The sequence below is a fragment of the Macrobrachium nipponense genome, chromosome 43, assembly GCF_015104395.2.
Source record: "Macrobrachium nipponense isolate FS-2020 chromosome 43, ASM1510439v2, whole genome shotgun sequence".
Classification (NCBI taxonomy): Eukaryota; Metazoa; Arthropoda; class Malacostraca; order Decapoda; family Palaemonidae; genus Macrobrachium; species Macrobrachium nipponense.
In genome coordinates, this window is record NC_061104.1 from 19537061 (window position 1) to 19556953 (window position 19893).

The 19893-nt window shown below is 36.7% G+C and overlaps 3 protein-coding genes across 4 annotated transcripts in view; all 3 read right to left on the reverse strand.

Moving 5' to 3' along the window:
- LOC135213546 (palmitoyltransferase ZDHHC3-like) overlaps window positions 1-6322 on the reverse strand; it is a 33769-nt gene extending 27447 nt beyond the window's left edge. The window contains exons 1-3 of the mRNA XM_064247508.1: window positions 6162-6322; window positions 3222-3361; window positions 2136-2256 (exon numbers count right to left, since the gene is read on the reverse strand). Of these exons, the coding sequence (XP_064103578.1) occupies window positions 2136-2256; window positions 3222-3361; window positions 6162-6280 (380 nt within the window). The 5' untranslated portion in view covers window positions 6281-6322. The remainder of the gene's footprint in view (window positions 1-2135; window positions 2257-3221; window positions 3362-6161) is intronic.
- A 3425-nt stretch (window positions 6323-9747) lies between these two features.
- On the reverse strand, window positions 9748-13185 carry LOC135213548 (barrier-to-autointegration factor-like). Of its 2 annotated transcripts, none has more exons than XM_064247510.1 (3): window positions 13029-13185; window positions 10815-10949; window positions 9748-10283 (listed from the first exon to the last, which is right to left on the reverse strand). In XM_064247510.1, exons 2-3 carry the CDS (start codon window positions 10938-10940, stop codon window positions 10137-10139), a joined length of 273 nt encoding a protein of 90 aa, XP_064103580.1. In that variant the 5' UTR covers window positions 10941-10949; window positions 13029-13185; the 3' UTR covers window positions 9748-10136. The 2 variants fall into 2 exon arrangements, with proteins under 2 accessions (XP_064103580.1, XP_064103581.1); XM_064247511.1 differs by lacking the exon at window positions 13029-13185 and adding an exon at window positions 12615-12762.
- Window positions 13186-14717: 1532 nt separating this feature from the next.
- LOC135213547 (methionine synthase reductase-like) lies at window positions 14718-19879 on the reverse strand. Its single transcript, XM_064247509.1, has 3 exons — window positions 19597-19879; window positions 18557-18740; window positions 14718-17633 (listed from the first exon to the last, which is right to left on the reverse strand). Exons 1-3 carry the CDS (start codon window positions 19811-19813, stop codon window positions 15872-15874), a joined length of 2163 nt encoding a protein of 720 aa, XP_064103579.1. The 5' UTR covers window positions 19814-19879; the 3' UTR covers window positions 14718-15871.
- Between the last annotated feature and the right edge of the window lie 14 nt (window positions 19880-19893).

Below are 19893 nucleotides of genomic sequence, written 5' to 3' on the forward strand. Positions count from 1 at the left end.
TTCCTCTTCTCCTCTTCCTCGTCAGCTCACGCAGGACAGTCGTCAGGTCCTCCATCCAGGCCGGAGCCGGGGCTATTGCCGAAGCAACACGGCCCGACTGCACCTGTCCGGAAGGACCTGGGACTGGGGAAGACACACCGTGGGCAGGACCAGCATGGACAGGCTCAGGAACCAGGAGCGACCGGAACAGCAACCAGCTCAGGAGCGGCAGGAACAGCGGCAGCGGTAGACCCAGAAGGGACAGCCAAGCCAACAGCGGGAATCACATCAGCGGCAGGTACGGCAGGCCCAGCGATCGCCTCGTAGAATCATCGGCAGCCAGCGGAACCTGGGTACTGGCGGCCGGTCCAGGGGCGAGCTGCTGGAACAGCGGAAGTCTGGGGCAGGCAACACGAAGAAACAGGCGGCGGCGGGCAACCCCACCTCGGTACGGCGGCAGCCCTAGTAGCGGCAGACGGCGTCATCGACACAGCATGGGGAGTGTAGACCAGGAGGGGGGGAGCAGCATAAGCGGCCGTGGTAGTAGTGGAGACCGCCCCAGACCTCGCTAGACGCTGCAGCAGCCCGTGGATGCTAGGCACGCCCTGCCGCCGCGGTGGTCCATACCTGTCCAAGGTCGTCTCCCACGGATGTAGCACCTGCGGTAACATAGATAGATTAGTAAGAGGGGTTCCCTCACGCACGGGGGGAAGACATGCCCCACCCCGAACGCAAGGAAGACCCCAAATACAAAATACAACGAAGAAGCTGAGCAGGGGGCAGGAAGGAAGACGAAGAATCGGATACCAAGGGAGTCGCGGGAGAGCTTTCCGACGACTTCCTGGCAGACCTTCGCTTCCCCTACCCCCGCACAGCAGTGAAAAGTAATATGAAAATGAAACAGAATACTGCCCTTGCAATTCACTTCATAGAACTTAAAGGGGAAAAGATCAATTCCCGGGTAAGAACGGAAACTTGATCCAATAATATGATGCTATCATAAAATATATATGAAAATGAAACAGAATACTGCACTTGCGATTTCACTTTCACATAAAAAAAAATCGTAAGGATCAATTCCCGGGTAAGAACGAAAATTGATCCAAATTAAATTTCATGCAAATAAATAAATGAAAATGAAAAGAATATTGCAATTGCGAATCCACTTTCATTGCATTCTATTATACAAAATTAAAAGGCTCGTGCCGAGCGCAATCACACTCTCGGTAACGAACGCACAGGGCAAAAATATAATGAAAAGAGTACTTACATTTTTCAATTATACACTTTCGCCCAAAATACATGACTCGGCGCGAGCGCGCCCGCCCTCGGCACCGAGACATAATTCAAGGGTTCAATTCATGAAAAGAGAGGAAATCGCCGCATCTACGGCGATAACTCCATGTTGGTTCATAATTAAGTAATGAAAATGAAAACAGTGTACTTACAGTTTCATTTTCAAGTCAAACAAACCATTAGTAGAAAACACAATATAAACAAAGCATACGACGATGAAGCGGGCAGAGAGCGATGACGAACACGTCCTTCACACCCACGGCCGAAAGCAAAAGTGATTTGTTTACCTCCCAGTCGCGCGGCGCGCGACTGTCGGACAAGCAGTTAACTACCGTTCTCCCCTTGTTCGAAGCTTACGACCGTTCCAGCTGCCGCTAGCTACTTCCTATTGTTAAAGGACCGATGGTTTGTATTACGTATCGGAACAAATACTATTTCAGCATATGATTGATACAATGTACAGTATACTGAGATAAAGGTACTGTATTTAAAATGAGAAAAGTGAAAGAAACTGTTGCTACTGTTATATGATTCATATCACAAAAATGATGTAAAGTACTATCAAAGTTCTGTTGGGAATACTTTATTTACTTAAAGCTGTTCTACTGTTTTCACTATACTTTTAATGTAGGTACACATTACAACTGATAAAATAATTTTTATGCTATCAATACAGCAGCTAATTCTCATAACATAGAAATATACTTTACTATCAGACAAGCACAGACAGATATTATTAGAATTGAAAATGAAAATATGTTACAAATGCTCCAATTACCCTACTGATTTTAATAACAAGTAACAGAAACAGTGATCAAATGGATAGCTGATTTATAAAAAAATAACATTATGAACCTTACCATGGACAATGATGATCCATGCGGCGTATACATCTTTGACAGATGCGGCAATGGTGCGCACGAGGAGGTCTGTACATTTCACATCGTGCGCAAACAGTCCAATCATCATTCTTATCTCCTCCTGCAAGTAGAACACCATGCAAACTTCGAAAATAGAGACATGAGTACAGTAATAACCCCTTATCCTAGGTAGTTAATGGTTTAGAGTCTACCACAGATAGAAAAAGCTGCAGATAATGTAATAACAACAATACACAGACCCTTATGTACTATGATTTCCTTACACATACACATCAAAACAGCAGCAACTGTCACCAGATTTTCTTGCTTTCCAAGATACATTTATGGCTAAATCTAATCAGATCAATTCCTGCATCTCTATATCACAATGAAACCCTAAAGTCCAGAAAATGGATGTGATATGATAAGAAAGAAAACCTTCTTAATAATTCTATGATTTGTATGGTGTCCATTAAGTACTCTTCCTGATAGTGTACAAAGAGAAAAGTATATGACTAAATAAACTAAACATTGAAATAGTGGACTAAACATTGAAACAGAGTGGAGACTGTACCTTGCTATCAAAACATTTACACAAACAACACATGAGACTGTACCTTACTCTCAAAACATTTACACAAACAACACAAGAATATAATCTCCCTCAGACAGACAAATTTTATAGACTACTACCAATCAAACTGAAGAACAGAAATCATAAATAACAGCAAATATATACTGTGTGTGAACATAATATGTCAGGTATAGAAAGCCATCACAAACACCTTCCAATGCCCCAAACAAAAAATTAAGTGACTGAGACAGTATATGAGACAAAGGGGCCCCTAACATGGTCATTACAACTATAAATGCTACTTACAACTAAAATTAGTACATACTACAATTTACTACCTTTAACCTGAAGCAAATCCCTCAGTCAAATTTATGTGTCTGCAGTTTTTAAGTGCACAATCATGTGCTTTGCCCCTCACTGAAGAAAAATCATTTTGGGCAGACATGAAAATTCTAAAATGATTGAGTTACATGTTTCATACAGTACTTTAATAAAGCACTTCATACAGTTACCTGCATGCATATCAGAGAAATCTAGTCGACTCTGGGGAAGAGGAACGATGCCTGGATCACTGAAGACTGCCCGAACGTGAGCCATGCATGTTAGGAACACGAGTGTATTGAAGAGTAATACATGAAACGCACCCCATAAACTGAAAGACAAGATGATGCAGTATTAAACGAATCTCATAACCAATTACAACAAAAGAATTAATTAATGAAATTTGTATCATGTGTCCTAGTAATGAAGATATAAATCAATTTATATTAAAAAGTAACATATAAGCACACAGTATTGCATAAAAAAGTTATAACCATGGTTGCAGTAACCAATTTATATATAAACCTAATTTCAATTGCCATTTGTATTTCATTTCCTCTCAAAACAATGTTTCACAAAATAAGATTATACTCAAAAGATAATAACACTCCAGACATTCAATTAATACAGTACAGGAAGAGAATCACAATCTTGTGCATACTGTACAGTTTCAGTTAAGTATTAAGCAAGTGCATATGCCCAACAATATAAATTTTTAGCCATTATGTATGAGGAACTTGAAATTATAAGGGAGGTCCTTGAACTAATCCTCTGTATTAATTAAGCGAAAACTGTGGTTCTGACTGTACAATCATTCTCTAATTTGCACTGCTCCGACTTTATTGTTTTCTTTGTCAATATGATAAGAGTAAACTGGATTTTTTGTACCATTTTTATTGAAGAGCATTTGACATTTAATTTTTGAACACAGCCACAGACAGATGTGTGGGCTTGTAAACACACTACCCCCCAAAAAATGGGGCCAATCATACATCCCTCAGGTTCAAGGATGACAGTCATTCTAAAATAGACCACCTACTATGAGATTCAGGGCCTCTGTAAACACGGTGTTTTGGACATTGCTCCTTATCAAAGCATTGGATGTAGCTGAAAGTTGACATATGTATAATTTACAACCACACAAATTTTGGCAGCATTATCAATGACCTAAACCTGATAGTTTTAATTTTTATAGAGTAAAAATTATCCAGCCGATGCCATGGCCAATGATTACGAGCCAAGAGTTGAAAAACATTCATTACGTAAGCAAGGTAAACAACATTTGATGAAATGTTGCCCCGCCTATCCACCAGACAGAAACTCATTCACCTTATTCCATCGGCTCTGATACCCATAGCAGTCAATAATGGCTAACAAGATTTAGAATTTTCCTCGTGGTTGCAAAACTGCATTTGTCTTACGACTTGCAACTTTTTACAGTCAAGAGAAAGCCCATGGCCATGACAAAGACTTTATGAATGGCGGAACGATACATAGATGTGGGTGGGGTATCTGTGCTAGCGTAGTAATACTTCTGTAGTAATAGCAGTAATATACATGAATTAAACGTTTAGGCCAACTGCTGGGATCCTTGAGGATCATTTAGCACTTCTTGCAACTACTCGAGAAATGAGTTTTTATAGCCAGAAGTTAAATTTCCTAATCCAACAATGCCCACGATAGCCTTCAGTGTTATCCTGAATTATAATGAGGTCAAAGTGGGTGGAGCCTCATGAATTCATCATTCTGACGATAATTATAGGTGAAGGTTCAAAGCCAAAATGCGGTAATGGCTATTTTTTTTTTAGTAAATAGGTAGATAGCCAATAAATAAAAATTGCTTGACATTGGATATAGCAGTTATTAAATCAAGCTTGTCTACTATGTTTTTTGAAAATTACCAACTATTCCCTACATCTTGTCAATCTGATTGTGACCTATAAAGTAGACTGTAATTTCTTAGGAAATCACTCCAGTTACTCCATGATTGCCCCCCAATAAAATGGAACTGTCTAAAATATTTGGCTTTGAAATTAATCTTTATGTGAAATATGTTTCAAGGTAAATGCTAAAGCAAACTTTGTTTTTTTTCTTCCTTTTTTTAAATATCCTCTTTCCCCACATGTTTTGGGACATATTTCTTCTCTCATCCAATGACAACAAATGCTTTCAGCTATTTAAGAGAATTAAAATCTGTTATTCATGTTTAAATATTCTTTATTAAATGGCAAATTTTCATGAGAATCAGTTTCAAGTTTTGATTGTTTGTGTGTGCAATATAATGGTGACTCCATTACTACTCACATGACTTAAACTAATTTCTGAAGTTTTTTGTACAGTACCTATAAAATACCAAGACTTCACCTCAAAGGTTCTGCCAAGCTTTGAGGCAACCACACCTTATGTAAATACAACTAACTTCTAAAACTGTCTAGCAACAGGCCTAGGCTACATACCAAGGTTTAAACAAACGAATCCAAATCTACCACTTCCAAAGATTCAGATAAGAAGTAACTTGAGGAGTTTTATGGGGGGTCAAGAAGAGTGAAACAGCATCTTTTCACCACCAGGGCAGGCAAGATTAGAATCTAGGTATGCTAAAAATCCTCCACTTTCTACTTCAGTAAGGTAAAAATACCACACAAATAGGTAAGTTACTAGTAGGTAGTCAAAGCTGGGAAGTGGGTGTGTCTGGCACTGATGGGTAGTAGCTAGGCTAGCTAGTTACAAAACGTTACAGACAAATGACTTTCGAGCGCAAATCTGTAAAGACTGGTGTAATTTACTTACAAGAGAATTATTTTGTTAACAAAAACCTTGACTAGCCTGTCCTACTCGGAAACTTCTTCGTTAGCTACCTGCTAACAATGTCCACCTACAGAATTGGTACAGAAGCCAAAACCCAGGCCTTAAGCCAAGCCTGACAGTGGAAATGAATCTCTATCATTGGCGGCGTCAACTAAATTATTCGATAATGTCGTAAATAGGAACATAAAGCGAAAACAAAGCAGAAGGAGTTGCAGAAGAGTTCTAGCCTTGGCTAATCAACCCAACTTCTACCTACCTAAGTTCAGCAAGGCGGTGGTTCCGTCATTTCACGACGAATTACCGAACTAAACTACACCACTTACCTGGCAGACATAGTCTGTAGAACAACCCAGTGTATGATAACATAGTCTGCATAAAATATTGCCGTATATGTAAGAATAAGGCAAGTAATGCCACAAGGATCTCCCCTAAATACGGGCATGTTGACATCTTTCTGACATGTCGATTATAGGGAGCACTGATATAAATATCAACAAACCGTGGGCCGTGGCAGACAAAATATGGCAATTGAAGAGCTCTAATTGAGTTATAACTCGATATGAAAAGGTTTGGTATGCTTGGAAATAAAATTTATTTTTAAAAGCATAAACAATATAACTTTTTATTAATTACAATATTGTAGTCACCATAAAGAGGGTTTCTGTATGACGTCACTTTCACACAAAAGTTCTAAAGGAAACCTAAGTGGGGTGGCCCAATAACATGGTGAAAGTTTAGCAAAGAGAACCTAAAAGCCATACATAGGTACACAAAACATAAACATGAGAGTAACGTTATGCTTTTATTGGTTTGTATATAAATCTGTTCACCGAGGGAGTGAATTGTAATTATAGATATCAAATGAATTAAAACAAAAGCCTGAAACAAAATGTCAAATGTTAGTTCGGATGCTCATAAAAATATATACGGGCGATCTGGGGTAAATAGTGCATATGGATTCAACATGAAAAGTAAAAAATATCACCAGTGTCTTCATACCAGACCTTTCTTTCGTGGGATTATAAAGATGAATGCTCTATACTCTGCTCAGGTCTCCATCTAGCCCCAACTTTCCAGCAGCTACATGACCATTTTCCTGATTTATTCTTTCCTTACTTCTGCCTTTTTAATTACTCCCACAAGGTCTGCCTTTTTTGGCAATTCTTTTTATCTTGCTACAAGACAATGATAAACAACAAAGAGCTTAATAGTGGTCATCCTTCTGGACACAGCTGCCACTGTCCACCTATACTCTGTTTTTTTCCATCTGTACACCCGCCTGTGGTGTTTGCGTATGGTAACACTGCGTCCCGGGCTTTAGATAGTTACGTTGTGTAAGTTTTAGGTAAATAAAAGGATATCTGGGTGTACATTTGCAACTCAAAAGTGTTTTAATAATTTACTGTATGCAAATTACTCCGTTAATATTTGAAATAGGATATTATAATATAGTGATCTTGTTATGGCAGGGTGACCACTAGCTTTATGAATCTTTCTGGTACCCTCTGTTTTCATATGTATAATTATTTGTATTGGGATGAAGATGAATGCCTCCTCAGTGTACAGAAAAATGTTGTATAAACTATTCCTTTTTGCATGGTAATTTTCCTATAGTTGTCTCCTTATGGAAATGTTTTTTTAATAATCTCCCTTAGCCTTTCCTACAGCACCCTCTAGCATTATTTCTTTAAAATGCTAAAGCAATCATATTCTCCAATAACTTACACAATGTAGTGTTGTTGTATGGTGTTTTTATGTTGCATAGAACCAATGGTTATTCAGCAATGGGACCAATGGCTTTACGTGACTTCCGAACCACGTTGAGAGTGAACTTCTATCACCAGAAATACACATCTCTTAACACCTCGATGGAATGCCCGAGAATTGAACTCGTGCCACCAAGGTGGCAGGTCAAGACCATACCAACCACGCCACTGAGGCACTACACAATGTAGTGAATCCTCTTCCCACTCTATATCATTGATGTAATGCTTTCCCATTTATCTATGTATATCTCTTTTACTTTGTCAGGTTTTCATGCAACATATTCAACCAACACCAAAGATCATCAGCTTTCCAACTGCACTTACTATTCTGGAGGGTTAAGTTTTGTCAAAGCTTTGGAGAAGTGTCATATGAGGGCTAGTAGTAATGTGCAAGACAGTTCAGGCAAACACTGATCCTTTTTGCAACACCTTCAGTAGATTGTTTTTAAAAGAATATTAACAAAAAGCTTTAAAAGATGAGAAAAATAGCTTACAGCACTAATTTGCTATGTAAACTCCAACAAATTACCACTGGTAGAGTGTACAATAGTTGGTTTTATGATTAATCATACAGAAAAAAACAAGAGATGGATTGAATGAATAATCTCATTCAAAAATATGTTTAAGTATGTATTATGCACTGAACTTTTCCTCATACTTCAACCTTGGCACAAAGTGCTAGTCTCCATTGTCACCGTTCTATGTTTGTTATAATGTCCAAATACAGTAATGCAGCCACCACATCAAAAAGAGTATGTAGTACTGTAGTTCAGAAGTGTGCAATACAAGGCACACTAGAGGCAACACCAATGAAAGAGGACTTTGGGGGGGAACGAGGAAAGCAAGTTGGAAGAAAGAAGATACGATAGTAAGAGGCATGACAAAAGTTGTAGCTAGGGGTCGAATGGATGCTGCAAAAACATATTCTGAATGAAGTAAGGGATTTTGGGTACCTCTCATGTAAAACTTAACTGGGGAAAACAGAATGGCAAGACAATCTATTTTGAAAATACAACCTCGAGATTCAGTGAAGTTCCTTTAGAGATTGTTTGTTTGTTTGGCGTTTTTACGTTGCATAGAACCAGTGGTTATTCAGCAACGGGACCAATGACTTTACGTGACTTCCGAACTATGTCGAGAGTGAACTTCTATTACCAGAAATATACTTACCTAACCCCTCAGTGGAATGCCTGAGAATCGAACTTGCAGCCACTGAGGTGGCAGGCCAAGACCATGCCGATCATGGCACTGAGGTGTTTGTTACTCCAGATAACCCACAGTGCATGTGGAGGAGAATCTGTATTGAAAATAGCACCCGAGATTCAGTGAAGTTCCTCTTATTTTACCATCTCATATTAAGGGAACAAAGGAAAATCATCAATATTAAATAATAGTGTAACCAGACCACTAAGTCACATTTTTAACTCTTGATACAGATAGCCAGAAGAGCTTGTTTTTAATATTTGACATACTTAAAAAAGTAACAAACCTTTATAAATTTCATGGTTAGCTAAACAAAGCATGGCAAAAATTCTGGAAAACAACTATTTCAGAGATTTATACCTACTATGATATCCATTGTTGGTTGTAAACTGCACAGTCATATGAAAGTATCTATACAGGTGCTGTTCTCCATGTAAAGCAGAAAATTGATCTTACGTAAATTACAGTACATAAGCACTTCTGCATGTTTCTAACAAAAATGTACTAACTGTACTGTGTTTTTAACCCTCACTCTCTTTTAAATGGAATACTTAAGGTTATCTTTATGACAGAATTTAGAAGAGAAGGCTCCCAACTTACAGCACTGCAGAAATGGAAAGAATGTACAACACAACCACAAGTACATTTCAGTTACCTAATTTCTCGTATTAAACCTCAGTACATTCAAGATTTCATTATCTGGAATATTTAATTTCATTCTCAGACAACTCCATTCACTGTAACACTGAAAAACAGTTAAAAATAATGCATACTTTTTATTTTGTTTGTTTGTTTGTATGGCGCTTTTACGTTGCATGGAACCAGTGGTCATTCAGCAACGGGACCAACTGCTTTACGTGACTTCCGTCGAGAGTGAACTTCTATCACCAGAAATAATTTTTAAAACTACTGTGACTGGAATACAAAAATAAAATGCTAATCTTATGTAAGATTTTATTACAAGCAGCAAAGATATATTTTCAAGACATTAACATAGCAAGTCATGGCTGAATTCACTTCAGATATAAATACAAATGGACGTGACAATTTATAGGACACTAAGAAGATAACTACACAAATTAACTAAAACAATTTGTGGAAATTCTAAAAGAACTATTAAAAGATTCTATTGCCTAAACATCATTCACTAATTGGAACACAGGTCCTCATTAATATCTAAACATATCGCAAATTAAAAAGTTATAAAATTATGTTGACAAAAATGGCTTTTAAGTGGAAATAGGACTATCATGGCCTGATGAGTATAAAAGTATACTAGTCTAAACTTTGTAAGCTGTAGATATAGAAACTTTGAATTTTAAATACTTCTTACAAAAACTCTTCACACCAGTCGGATAAACACTGGTGACAATCACCAGACTGTTTTGAATTTGCACCAGCAGTGTCTTTCAGCCAATCGATAAATAACTCCTTGTTCTTCTTCAAGACTAAGAATTGGCCCAAAACAACATAAGCCTGCAATGCAAAGAGAAAATACCTCATAGAATAAACATGGAAAATGTTACCATTTACAAGCTATAATATTCATTCACCATCATAAGCATTTTTACATCAGATTCTACTTTTATAGGATTAAGACAAGAAATTAGTTCACAGCATTCTATAAGTGTATTTAAAATACCATATCACTCTTATCTTCTATGTACAATTGCTTTCCTTTAACTGAAATATACTGTGGAATAGTCTTATGAGATGTACATATTATTGATGTTGTCAGACAGGCTGTAACACCTTCCCTGTTTTCTGGTCTTATAATGCTGGTTTTGTACTTTAATATTTGTCAACTTTACCTCTCTGCTTTTCTTTTCCTCCTTAATATATGGGCATTGTATTCTGAAGCTTACTTTGTAGATTAAATAGATTTCTAAGTTTGCTACACATGCCTGATTTCTCAGTTGAAACAATTATTACAATAATCTTTTAATACAAGAATTACAAGTGGTGAGAAACAGTGTAAACAGGAGAGAACTAAATTTTTATCTCTACCTTATCAAAGCCCTTGCTTTCAAGCCTTTCTCCTAAGACTGGCCCAATGCCTGCTAGTTCAGTGACATTCTTCTCACCCATTGGCTCTGCCACAAAATTACGATGTTTTTGACTTGTGCTGGACATGATGGCACTCTGAAAAATATCACACAAAATAAGACAATTTCTTCTCATATACATAATACTAACATACTAAAGATGATTTACTTACACCAATAATGGAATATCTCAAGTCACTAAAGAAAACTTTGACATTTGATGGAAGATGATTTACATACACCAATGACTGAATATCTCAAGTCATACAAGAACAACTTTCACATTTATAGCAACCTGATACTGTAAATGTTATTGCAATAAATACAGTACTTACTTATATACTAATATACCTAGTAATAGAAAGTCTGTCTTTCAAAATGAATTTTGACACTCAATATACTTAGCATCACTTTCCTTCGGCTTTGACTTATATTTCTAGAATTGGAAAAGGTACCATTACCAATTGGTGTACCAAATACCTCGAGAACATCAGGACCAAACCAATGTATTCCTTCTGCCTGAGCATCATCCATGCTTTCCCAACATTTGAGAAACTGTCTTATTCATCTTATATCAAATACAAAACAATAGCCTAATGCTTTAGTTTAAATACCAGTTACTTTACAGAGAAAGAGAGTAGGGGGGGGGGGGGGGATGAGAGCAAATATTAAAGTCCCTTAACCTAACTTTTACATAAGGCGCTGTGTCCTTACCCGAGTGGCATTATACATAGCAAAACACAATTATGTAACATTACCCATAAAATAATCAAGTATATATACACTACTTTACAGTACAGTATTACCCAACAAATAACCACATACTAGGTACATTAGGTTACTGTGCATACCATTATTTTGGTGATTTTTTGTCTTCCACCCACATTCCTGTTTCCTACTATGTTCCCCTTTGTTATTGGACGTAGCCTTGGCGTTGTATAGCCTAATAGATTAACCATGCAATTCTGACAGCAAATATTAAAAAATTATTCAGATTTACATCAGAAGTGTACTACACAATCATTGTCTAAAACAAAGTAGGTTTAAAAACATAAGATAGTGACAAGGAGCAGTTCAAATAGTAGTACGCCATGAAGATAAAAATCAAGATTAAATGATTTAAACTGCAATGACCAACAGGGAAAATTAGCAGAAGACTTGACAGTTGTATGAAGAAGCAATATATAAAGTTGGATATGATGGCATAAAGGGGGCTGGAATGAAGTAAAGTAAATGCATATAAAGTGTTTGCAGCTGAGAAATGAAGGGACCCTGCAAACATACTTTAGTAATGAATACAGAGTACCTTGAGGTGCAATGACAATATTATTTCCCTACAGGAACCCTAGCCTATACTTTAGCATATGAGGTACTGAACAACTATGTCGCCGTTCGGTCATTTACCCTAGTAGGTACCTACTTGCCCATGACAACTCGATTGGACTTGGGCTTACGTTATGGTCACACAAAATGGAATAGGCTAGGCTACCTAGCTACATTTTGTTTTTCTACCTTCGAGCAGCTTGACTTACCTACCTAAATCTTTCCAAAAATAAAGTTTTAAAACTTTAAAATGGCTAACCTAGTTAAAATGGCTAACCTAGGCTCCTACTAGGCAAGTACACTGTTACAGCCAGGATTCGGATGGCTACCCTGTTTAGCATGAATAGGTAGGTAGGCTAATTCATTGTTTTTAATAAAAACCAAGTACAAAATAGCAACAAATAACAAACCAACTCTTACAAAATATATAGGTACCTACGTTCAGTAAATTGAGTTACCTAGTTGACGAAAAACGCAAAAGGCTGAACAGCACGCGTATTAGCTAGGTACGAAGAGCATGGATGAATCATTGTTATCCACTGCCATGACTACCTACTACTACTAAGGTAACCATCCAAGTCTCTTTGGTATTTGGACATACGAGTTTAAGTTAGAGTAATGTGGGATTTTACCCATGTAACCTGTCTGACCAGAGCTGTCAAAATGCAGGACGAAACTGGCAAGAAGATAAATATATAACCTAAATTACCTATCCAGGATAACTAGGTAGTAGGTGTATTCGGCTTCCTTTGGCGGTTGCACTTCAGTTCACGTCAAATAACACAATTTTACATGTATTAAATCTCGACAGACTTAGGTTATTATTACAAGTGATAATTCTCGATGGACTTACATTGCAGTATGACTGGGTCCAGAAGGATTCTTATCAAGATCTGCTTAACAAAATAAAATGGAGAGACAACTCTTCAACGTACACCGCTCACCTCAATTCGGAATTCGGGACAACAACACGAGCTTTATTCAACGGCCGTGCTCATCTTCTTCTTCAGATTACTCTTAGCGCCTTTTTTTTCTTTTGCGTTGATAACAAAACATATTTTTTTTATATATATAGGCCAGTTTTAGTTAACAATTAGGTAGGAGTTTACCATGTAGCACAAGAAATGTCATGCTTAAGAAAATTTCAAGTAGCGGTGTAGAAGTACCTATTCTATATATTTTGGTAAAAACATGTTCTAAATTCAGTACGGCAACGAACACGTATTTTCCTGTTTAATAAGGTACACCTATTTTTTCTACAGAAGTTGAACCCCATATTATCTGGTAACTCTTTTAGAGTAGTTTATATACATAAGTAGGCATTTACAGTACATAATCTCCGTGGATTGTATTTTTACTTTATCCCGCGTAAAATCCTTCTCCCAGAATAGTCATGACATACAAACCCCGTGACTCAGTGTTAATTGAGCACTCTAAACCACTTCACTCTTACGCAGGGTAGCCGGTGGCCTCCACGAGTTGCCTGCAAGCGAGACAAATTTGTGAGTGACAAAGGTGCAGTTCACTGGAAATTACAACATACTTAGAAATAAGAGGGTCTTTAGTTGTGTAAACGCTTTTCATTGTTTCAGTGTTCAAACACTTTCAGATACCTACCTTTAGATGACAGACAAAACGTTTAAAGAAAAGTTTTAAAATTAACAAATTATATAAAAAAAAATATTATTCTCGAGGCAACTCAATAGACAATTGTCTATCATATGAATAATAATATGAATATTAAATTTAGGCTTGAAGCCAAACACTGGAATCCATAGATATTATTCAGCGCTGTCTATCACATGCACTGGTGTTTTTATATTTATTTCCTAACGTAATGGACGACTGAATAAACAAGATTTGTGAAAAGGTGGGCCAGATGACAAATTTTGATATCAGAGGGAAGGAATGGCAAAAATAACAGTAGTTATTACTATTAAAGTCTACTTTCAAACTTGGCAATGAAATTCTCTGATTTCATGCTAGGCCTTTTTCTTCCCTGTCTTGTTGCATTCGATCATAGCAGTCATGATTCCCCTGAGGGCCGGGTAACAGTTGCCCTCGTATGAAAGAATCCATTGAAAACTATTGTAGGCGACTGGGCAGCCACTGTCTACCGGTTGCCCAGTGGCATGAACGCGCGGTGCCAGAACTGCCAATCGTCTTTGTTATGATCAAGTTTTGACGTGTCAGTGTACAATTATATGAACTTTTTTGAAAAAATATATTTAGTGATCACTTTAGGTTATATATGACTCTCTCTGGTGCATCACTATACCGCAACAGAAATGAGTAAGGCCACAATAATGTATATACGTAGGACAAACGTATTTTACCAAATACAAAAAGTTAACAATAAAAGGAAGCTTCGACCTTTGCGTTGTTACGGGCTGCTCTAGGAGCAAGAGCCCGTAACAACAACCACCTTTGCGCGACGGTCACCTTCAGCCAACATTAAAGTTTGAAGTTCAGCAACTAATTATTTTTTTAGGATATTAACGTAGCTACAGGGAATATATGTAAAAAAAAAAAAAAAAAAAACTTGGCACTACCTCCGTTTATTAGTTTACAAGATATTCTGATGGTAATTACCACCAACAGTTATTATTTTGATAAAATGATATATGATTCATGGGGAAACTTTGTAGAACCTATCTTTCCCATAAAAATGTGAGGTAGGCATAAGTCAGTGACAATGATTACCTGACTTCCGTAAAGTACAACATACAGTATCAAACAGGATTTGATTAAGAGGCGAATATATTTGTTTAATGCCATGCTGAAAATAGATCAATACTTAAATACATGTAAAGAAATACTATACAGTAATATACAGTATTACTAGGAGTAATACTGTATAATTTTCCATGTACAGTGTTTATATTGCACATAAACTCCATTGGCTATTACTTGAGATTATCATAAAATTAAAATACAAAACAAAAGAGAAATCATTACCTTTAACAATATCCTAATGAAACATCCCAAGGCACTTGTTAAAGTCCATCAGCTCTGTATTACAGTAAGTTAGCAGCACTGCTGCTAACTTTTTACATTCACTTGTAATAACCCCACGAGGCACTAAACCAGATGGGGTTTCCAGTAAAAACTGAACATGACAAGAAGACAGCTGAAAAAACTCATTTCATATTTGACCAAATAAACAGAAAACCCAACAAGAAAATTTTGATAGAAAAGAGGAGAGCATAATTCACTTTAGCAGCCTAGTTCTTCCTGATCCATGTTAATAGGCAGCACTTAATATCAAGCCCATGAATTTGATATGCAGTACCAAAACAATAAAATCATTAATTTCAAAGGTACAGGCATTAAAGGTGAAAACAGAAGTTCTTTATGAAATATACTTGTGAACTATGGGTATACAGTGTATCTCTCAGCAATTGTTTACATCTCGATTGCATGTGAAACAAAAATAAAAACAAACTTCAAGTGATTCTGTCTATAGATGAAGATACAGATCCCATGAGGATGTCAACTGGCACTCACACAAAAAAATATTTCAGTAACATCAAAAATAAAATCTGAAGTTTATAAAATTAATAACATAACTTATGTAAATGAAACTTTGCAGACAATGTATCAATTTTCCCAACAGCTTTATATGACATGCTTTTCTAATGCTGCAAAATCCAATGCTTTAAAATGAGGTAACATAGGTTTAAGTTGTGTCTTTCATCATGCCCAGACATCTTGTAAATATCTTTTATCAATTTGCATTTGTGCAATGTACTTCCTAGCCTCTACTGTAGAGAGATCATTATTTACTTCTAATATTGAAGTAAAAGCCTCAAACACATCTTTGGCCATATTTTTGGCATCACCACACACATACACAATAGCTCTTTTATCTACAATCAGAGACACAAGGTCAGCACCATATAACTTTATGTTATCCTGGACATATTTAGGACCTTGAGCGGAGTCTTCATCCCTAGAAAAACATACCTTCAAGTGACTCAGAATTTTATCATGGTGAAACTTCTCTAATTCTTCACGATATAAATAGTCTCTGTTCCTGTGCCGGCAACCAAAGAACAACCACGACTCTCCAAACTCACTCTCATTACCAGACAGCAATAATGCTTGACGGTGCTTAAGAAACCCAACAAATGGTGCCACTCCTGTCCCTGGACCTACCATCACAATAGGAATGGAATTATCCTTGTGTAAATGGAAGTTCTGATTACTTCTCAAGTATACATTAACTAAAACTTCATTCTTATCAAGTAAAGTTAATTTTTCAAAAGTTTCATTTAAATGCATATCACCAAGATGATCCTCATTTTTTTTTATAAGATCAACAAATGAAGACAGCCATCCAGTACAGATACCTTTGCGAGGGAAAGTGACTGTTTCTCCTTGCTTAATCTCTATTACATTAAATGCAAATGAAATTTGTCTGGGGTCACTACGAGGAGAAGATATGACTGAATAAGCACGAGGTTGAAGCTGTGGCAAATGTTCTAAAAGAACAGTCACAGGTGGCTTGCAAGACTGAAAAATTATCAATAAGTCCAATATTGTGAGATTACATTCTCTAACAAATTTACTATATTCACCACTGCCCTCTTTACTCACTAGTTCCTTTAAACGTTGTTTTTCTTTTGGATCAGATGTGTACTCAATTAACGTTCTAATGAAAGGTTTTTTAGGAACACTCCTGAGGTCTACACAGTTTTCAAAAACATACCTAAGAGAACCTACAGTAGGGATAAAACCCGGTACAGATGCATTTTTCTTCTTGGTAGCTGGGTCAACTGTCAACTCGTATGTTTTATCTGCCACATCTGATATTCCTAAAAGTATCAATAGCAAATTTACCTCTGCTCTAGGGTTCTTAATGAGAATTCCAAACGAATCTCCAGGCAAGTAGTCAAATATATCACTTGTATCACGGAACTGTAATGTAACTTCAAAAGCAGTTTTAACAGCATTTCTAGCAGTCAGCTGTTTCAATGAAATAAGTTTCATTTCTGAAACACTAGAAGCTGCATTTGAAATGGGAATTTTGAAGTTTGAAATACTGTCTTCTGTTAAAGCATCTTGATACTTTAAAACTAAATATGATGCTGGTAGTACAGGCACAGATAACTTTGCATCTGTAGGAAAGTGACATGACTTTACTGACAAACCCTCAAGTTGCTTCTGTTGTAAAACACACAAACCTAATTTATTAGCTATTTCAAAGGCATCCAGTTCGGTATTTTTATAATGATCTGACTTTTCCATGATGAGATCTGTCACTAACAATTCACTTTCATTTTTATTAGTGTCAAAAGGATCTGGACTCAGTTTTGATTCATTTACATTCAGGCTCCCACTGCAACTTTCTTCATATTTCAAGTGTTCTCTTAAAGCAGGGAATAATCCTTCAATCCAAGGCTCAACAACAACTTCTAATCCAGTGCCATCATCAGCCCAGCCGCAAGGATAAAACCTGAAAAAAAGCAAAATTTAATCTAATCTCTTTAAATCACTAAGAGATGTTTTGAGAGGCATTCATACCAAAAAGAGATAAGAATCAACTATGATAGCCTAGCCCTTACCTTCCAAATGCTTGAAATAACTTATACAAATACCAATATGCAAGTATAGTAACAATTAAATACATTACTAAAAAAAAGGACTACTCATGAGCTTCATTAATGACCACATGATCCCTCTTGATTTGTTTTTTGTGCTTCCAACATAAAAATTTCACATCTTATATGCAAGAATCAAATATATTAACTAAACAGTGTTGAATATAAAATCATCTTTTCATTTCAAGTTTCTGGGCATACACACCAATATCGATTTTAATAGACTAAAGTTGCCAAAACACTGAGAAAATGAAAATGCAAGTTTAGAATAATTTTTTTTTTTTAAACTGATCTATGGTAATTACAACAAACTTCAGAGGTATTTTCAAACGGAAGAATCTTCAATATTCTCAGTTTACCCAATTATTAAATATAACATCTATTATATTAATTAAGAGCATCACATTTGGCCCAGCCCACATGATATTTAACTCACTGTTCTAATTAAATGATTTACTGTAATCCAGTAATAATAAAAATAATAACAATATTCTACACTTGCATTACACAGCTAAGACTTTTGAAATTTATTAGTCAGGTCATCTCATTTCATAGTTCATTATATTTCTAGTGTTTTTTTTAGTCTATGTCAAATCAAGATGAGTTTTCTTGAATTAAAACTTTTCTGTGATCACACAATATTGATTGTATTTTGAAAAAAATTTTTAACAGTGAAACAGAGATGAGTTCATACATTCACCCACATCATTCTCTTCCTTGTCATGTTTCAATTACTGCAAGTAAACAGAAGACATCTATAATTAATCTACTGACTCACCTTTTTGCACCAAGATTCTGAAATATTCGATCAACAGACTTCCCAAAATTACAGAAGTTGGTATAATTGGTATCTCCAAGGCCTAAGACTGTGTAAGACAGGTGTGCAAAGGCACTGCACGACTTATCTTTTTTGTTTATTGAACGCCAAAACTTCCGAGCAGTATCAGGAGGATCACCATCTCCTGAAAGAAAAGTTGTACCACATTTGCCACAATCAAATCTTTTCAACAATTCTACTACATACTACATTCTTGTAAAAATTATTATACTAAGTTTACACAGATACAAATAACTTCCATCTGTACCCTAAGGGACTATCTACGTATTTAGGAATGATAACAAGAATGAGAAGAGTAAGTAAAATAATGGCACTATTGAGCATTATTGTTCATACTGTGAGCGAAATGCTGTCAAACAAGTCTTCCCTTCTTACACATGCTAGGCTACACCACTCTTCACCAATACCAAAAACTTCTCTTAACCTGTCACCAAAGACTTAGGTAGTAGGTAGTAGCTCCTGAACAGTTTTTTTCCTATGATAAAGAAACAGTGAAGCAATATCTTCTGGAGCCTACAGGGGTGAACTTAAAGATAAAAAATACTGATGTCCGGAGCAAGCACAGCAGAACAATATGTATACTACAATACATAGTGCACAGGCCTATGACATGAAGATCCTGCCCTCCAGCCAGGTTAGGTTAGGTTCATGCAAACCTGTTCTGTAGAATTACCAAGTTACCTAGCATATCCAACAACTCTAGTCATCCATCCCTTCCCCAACCCAAATAGCTTTCCTCACCTAGGTACACAGGTAGCTACTCCCTAGCTAGATAGTAGGTACCTAGCCTATTAGCTATAGTAGCCATAGTAAGAATCTAGGTACCTAAGTAGTAAGTCTTCAGGCTTGATTACCTAGCGTTGCCTAAGCAGTCTCAAAATGTGTTCCACACTCCTGGCAAGAATTAATTTGGCATCTGTTATGCTACAATAACAAAAATAGGTACATAGGTAACCGAGAAACATGTCCATCTAACTTACCAGTGGTCGAGCCAACAAATACTACACAATCGGTTGTTTCTAGAGAGAACTTCTCATTTTCACTGGTGCACGAAATACTATGAACAAGTCCTTTAGCTTCACATTCTTCACTTATATTTTCAGCGATTGCCTTCGCATTGCCAGTCTGCGAAGCAAAGAGTATAAGAAACCGGGCTGCTTTACAACAATTTCCTCGCTGAGCATTCACTAGGTCCATTCCAATTTCCAGGAACAGTTGGTCACTCGGAGTCAGATGACAGCTAGGTAGAAGAAGGCAGAATGTAAACAAACGTGACA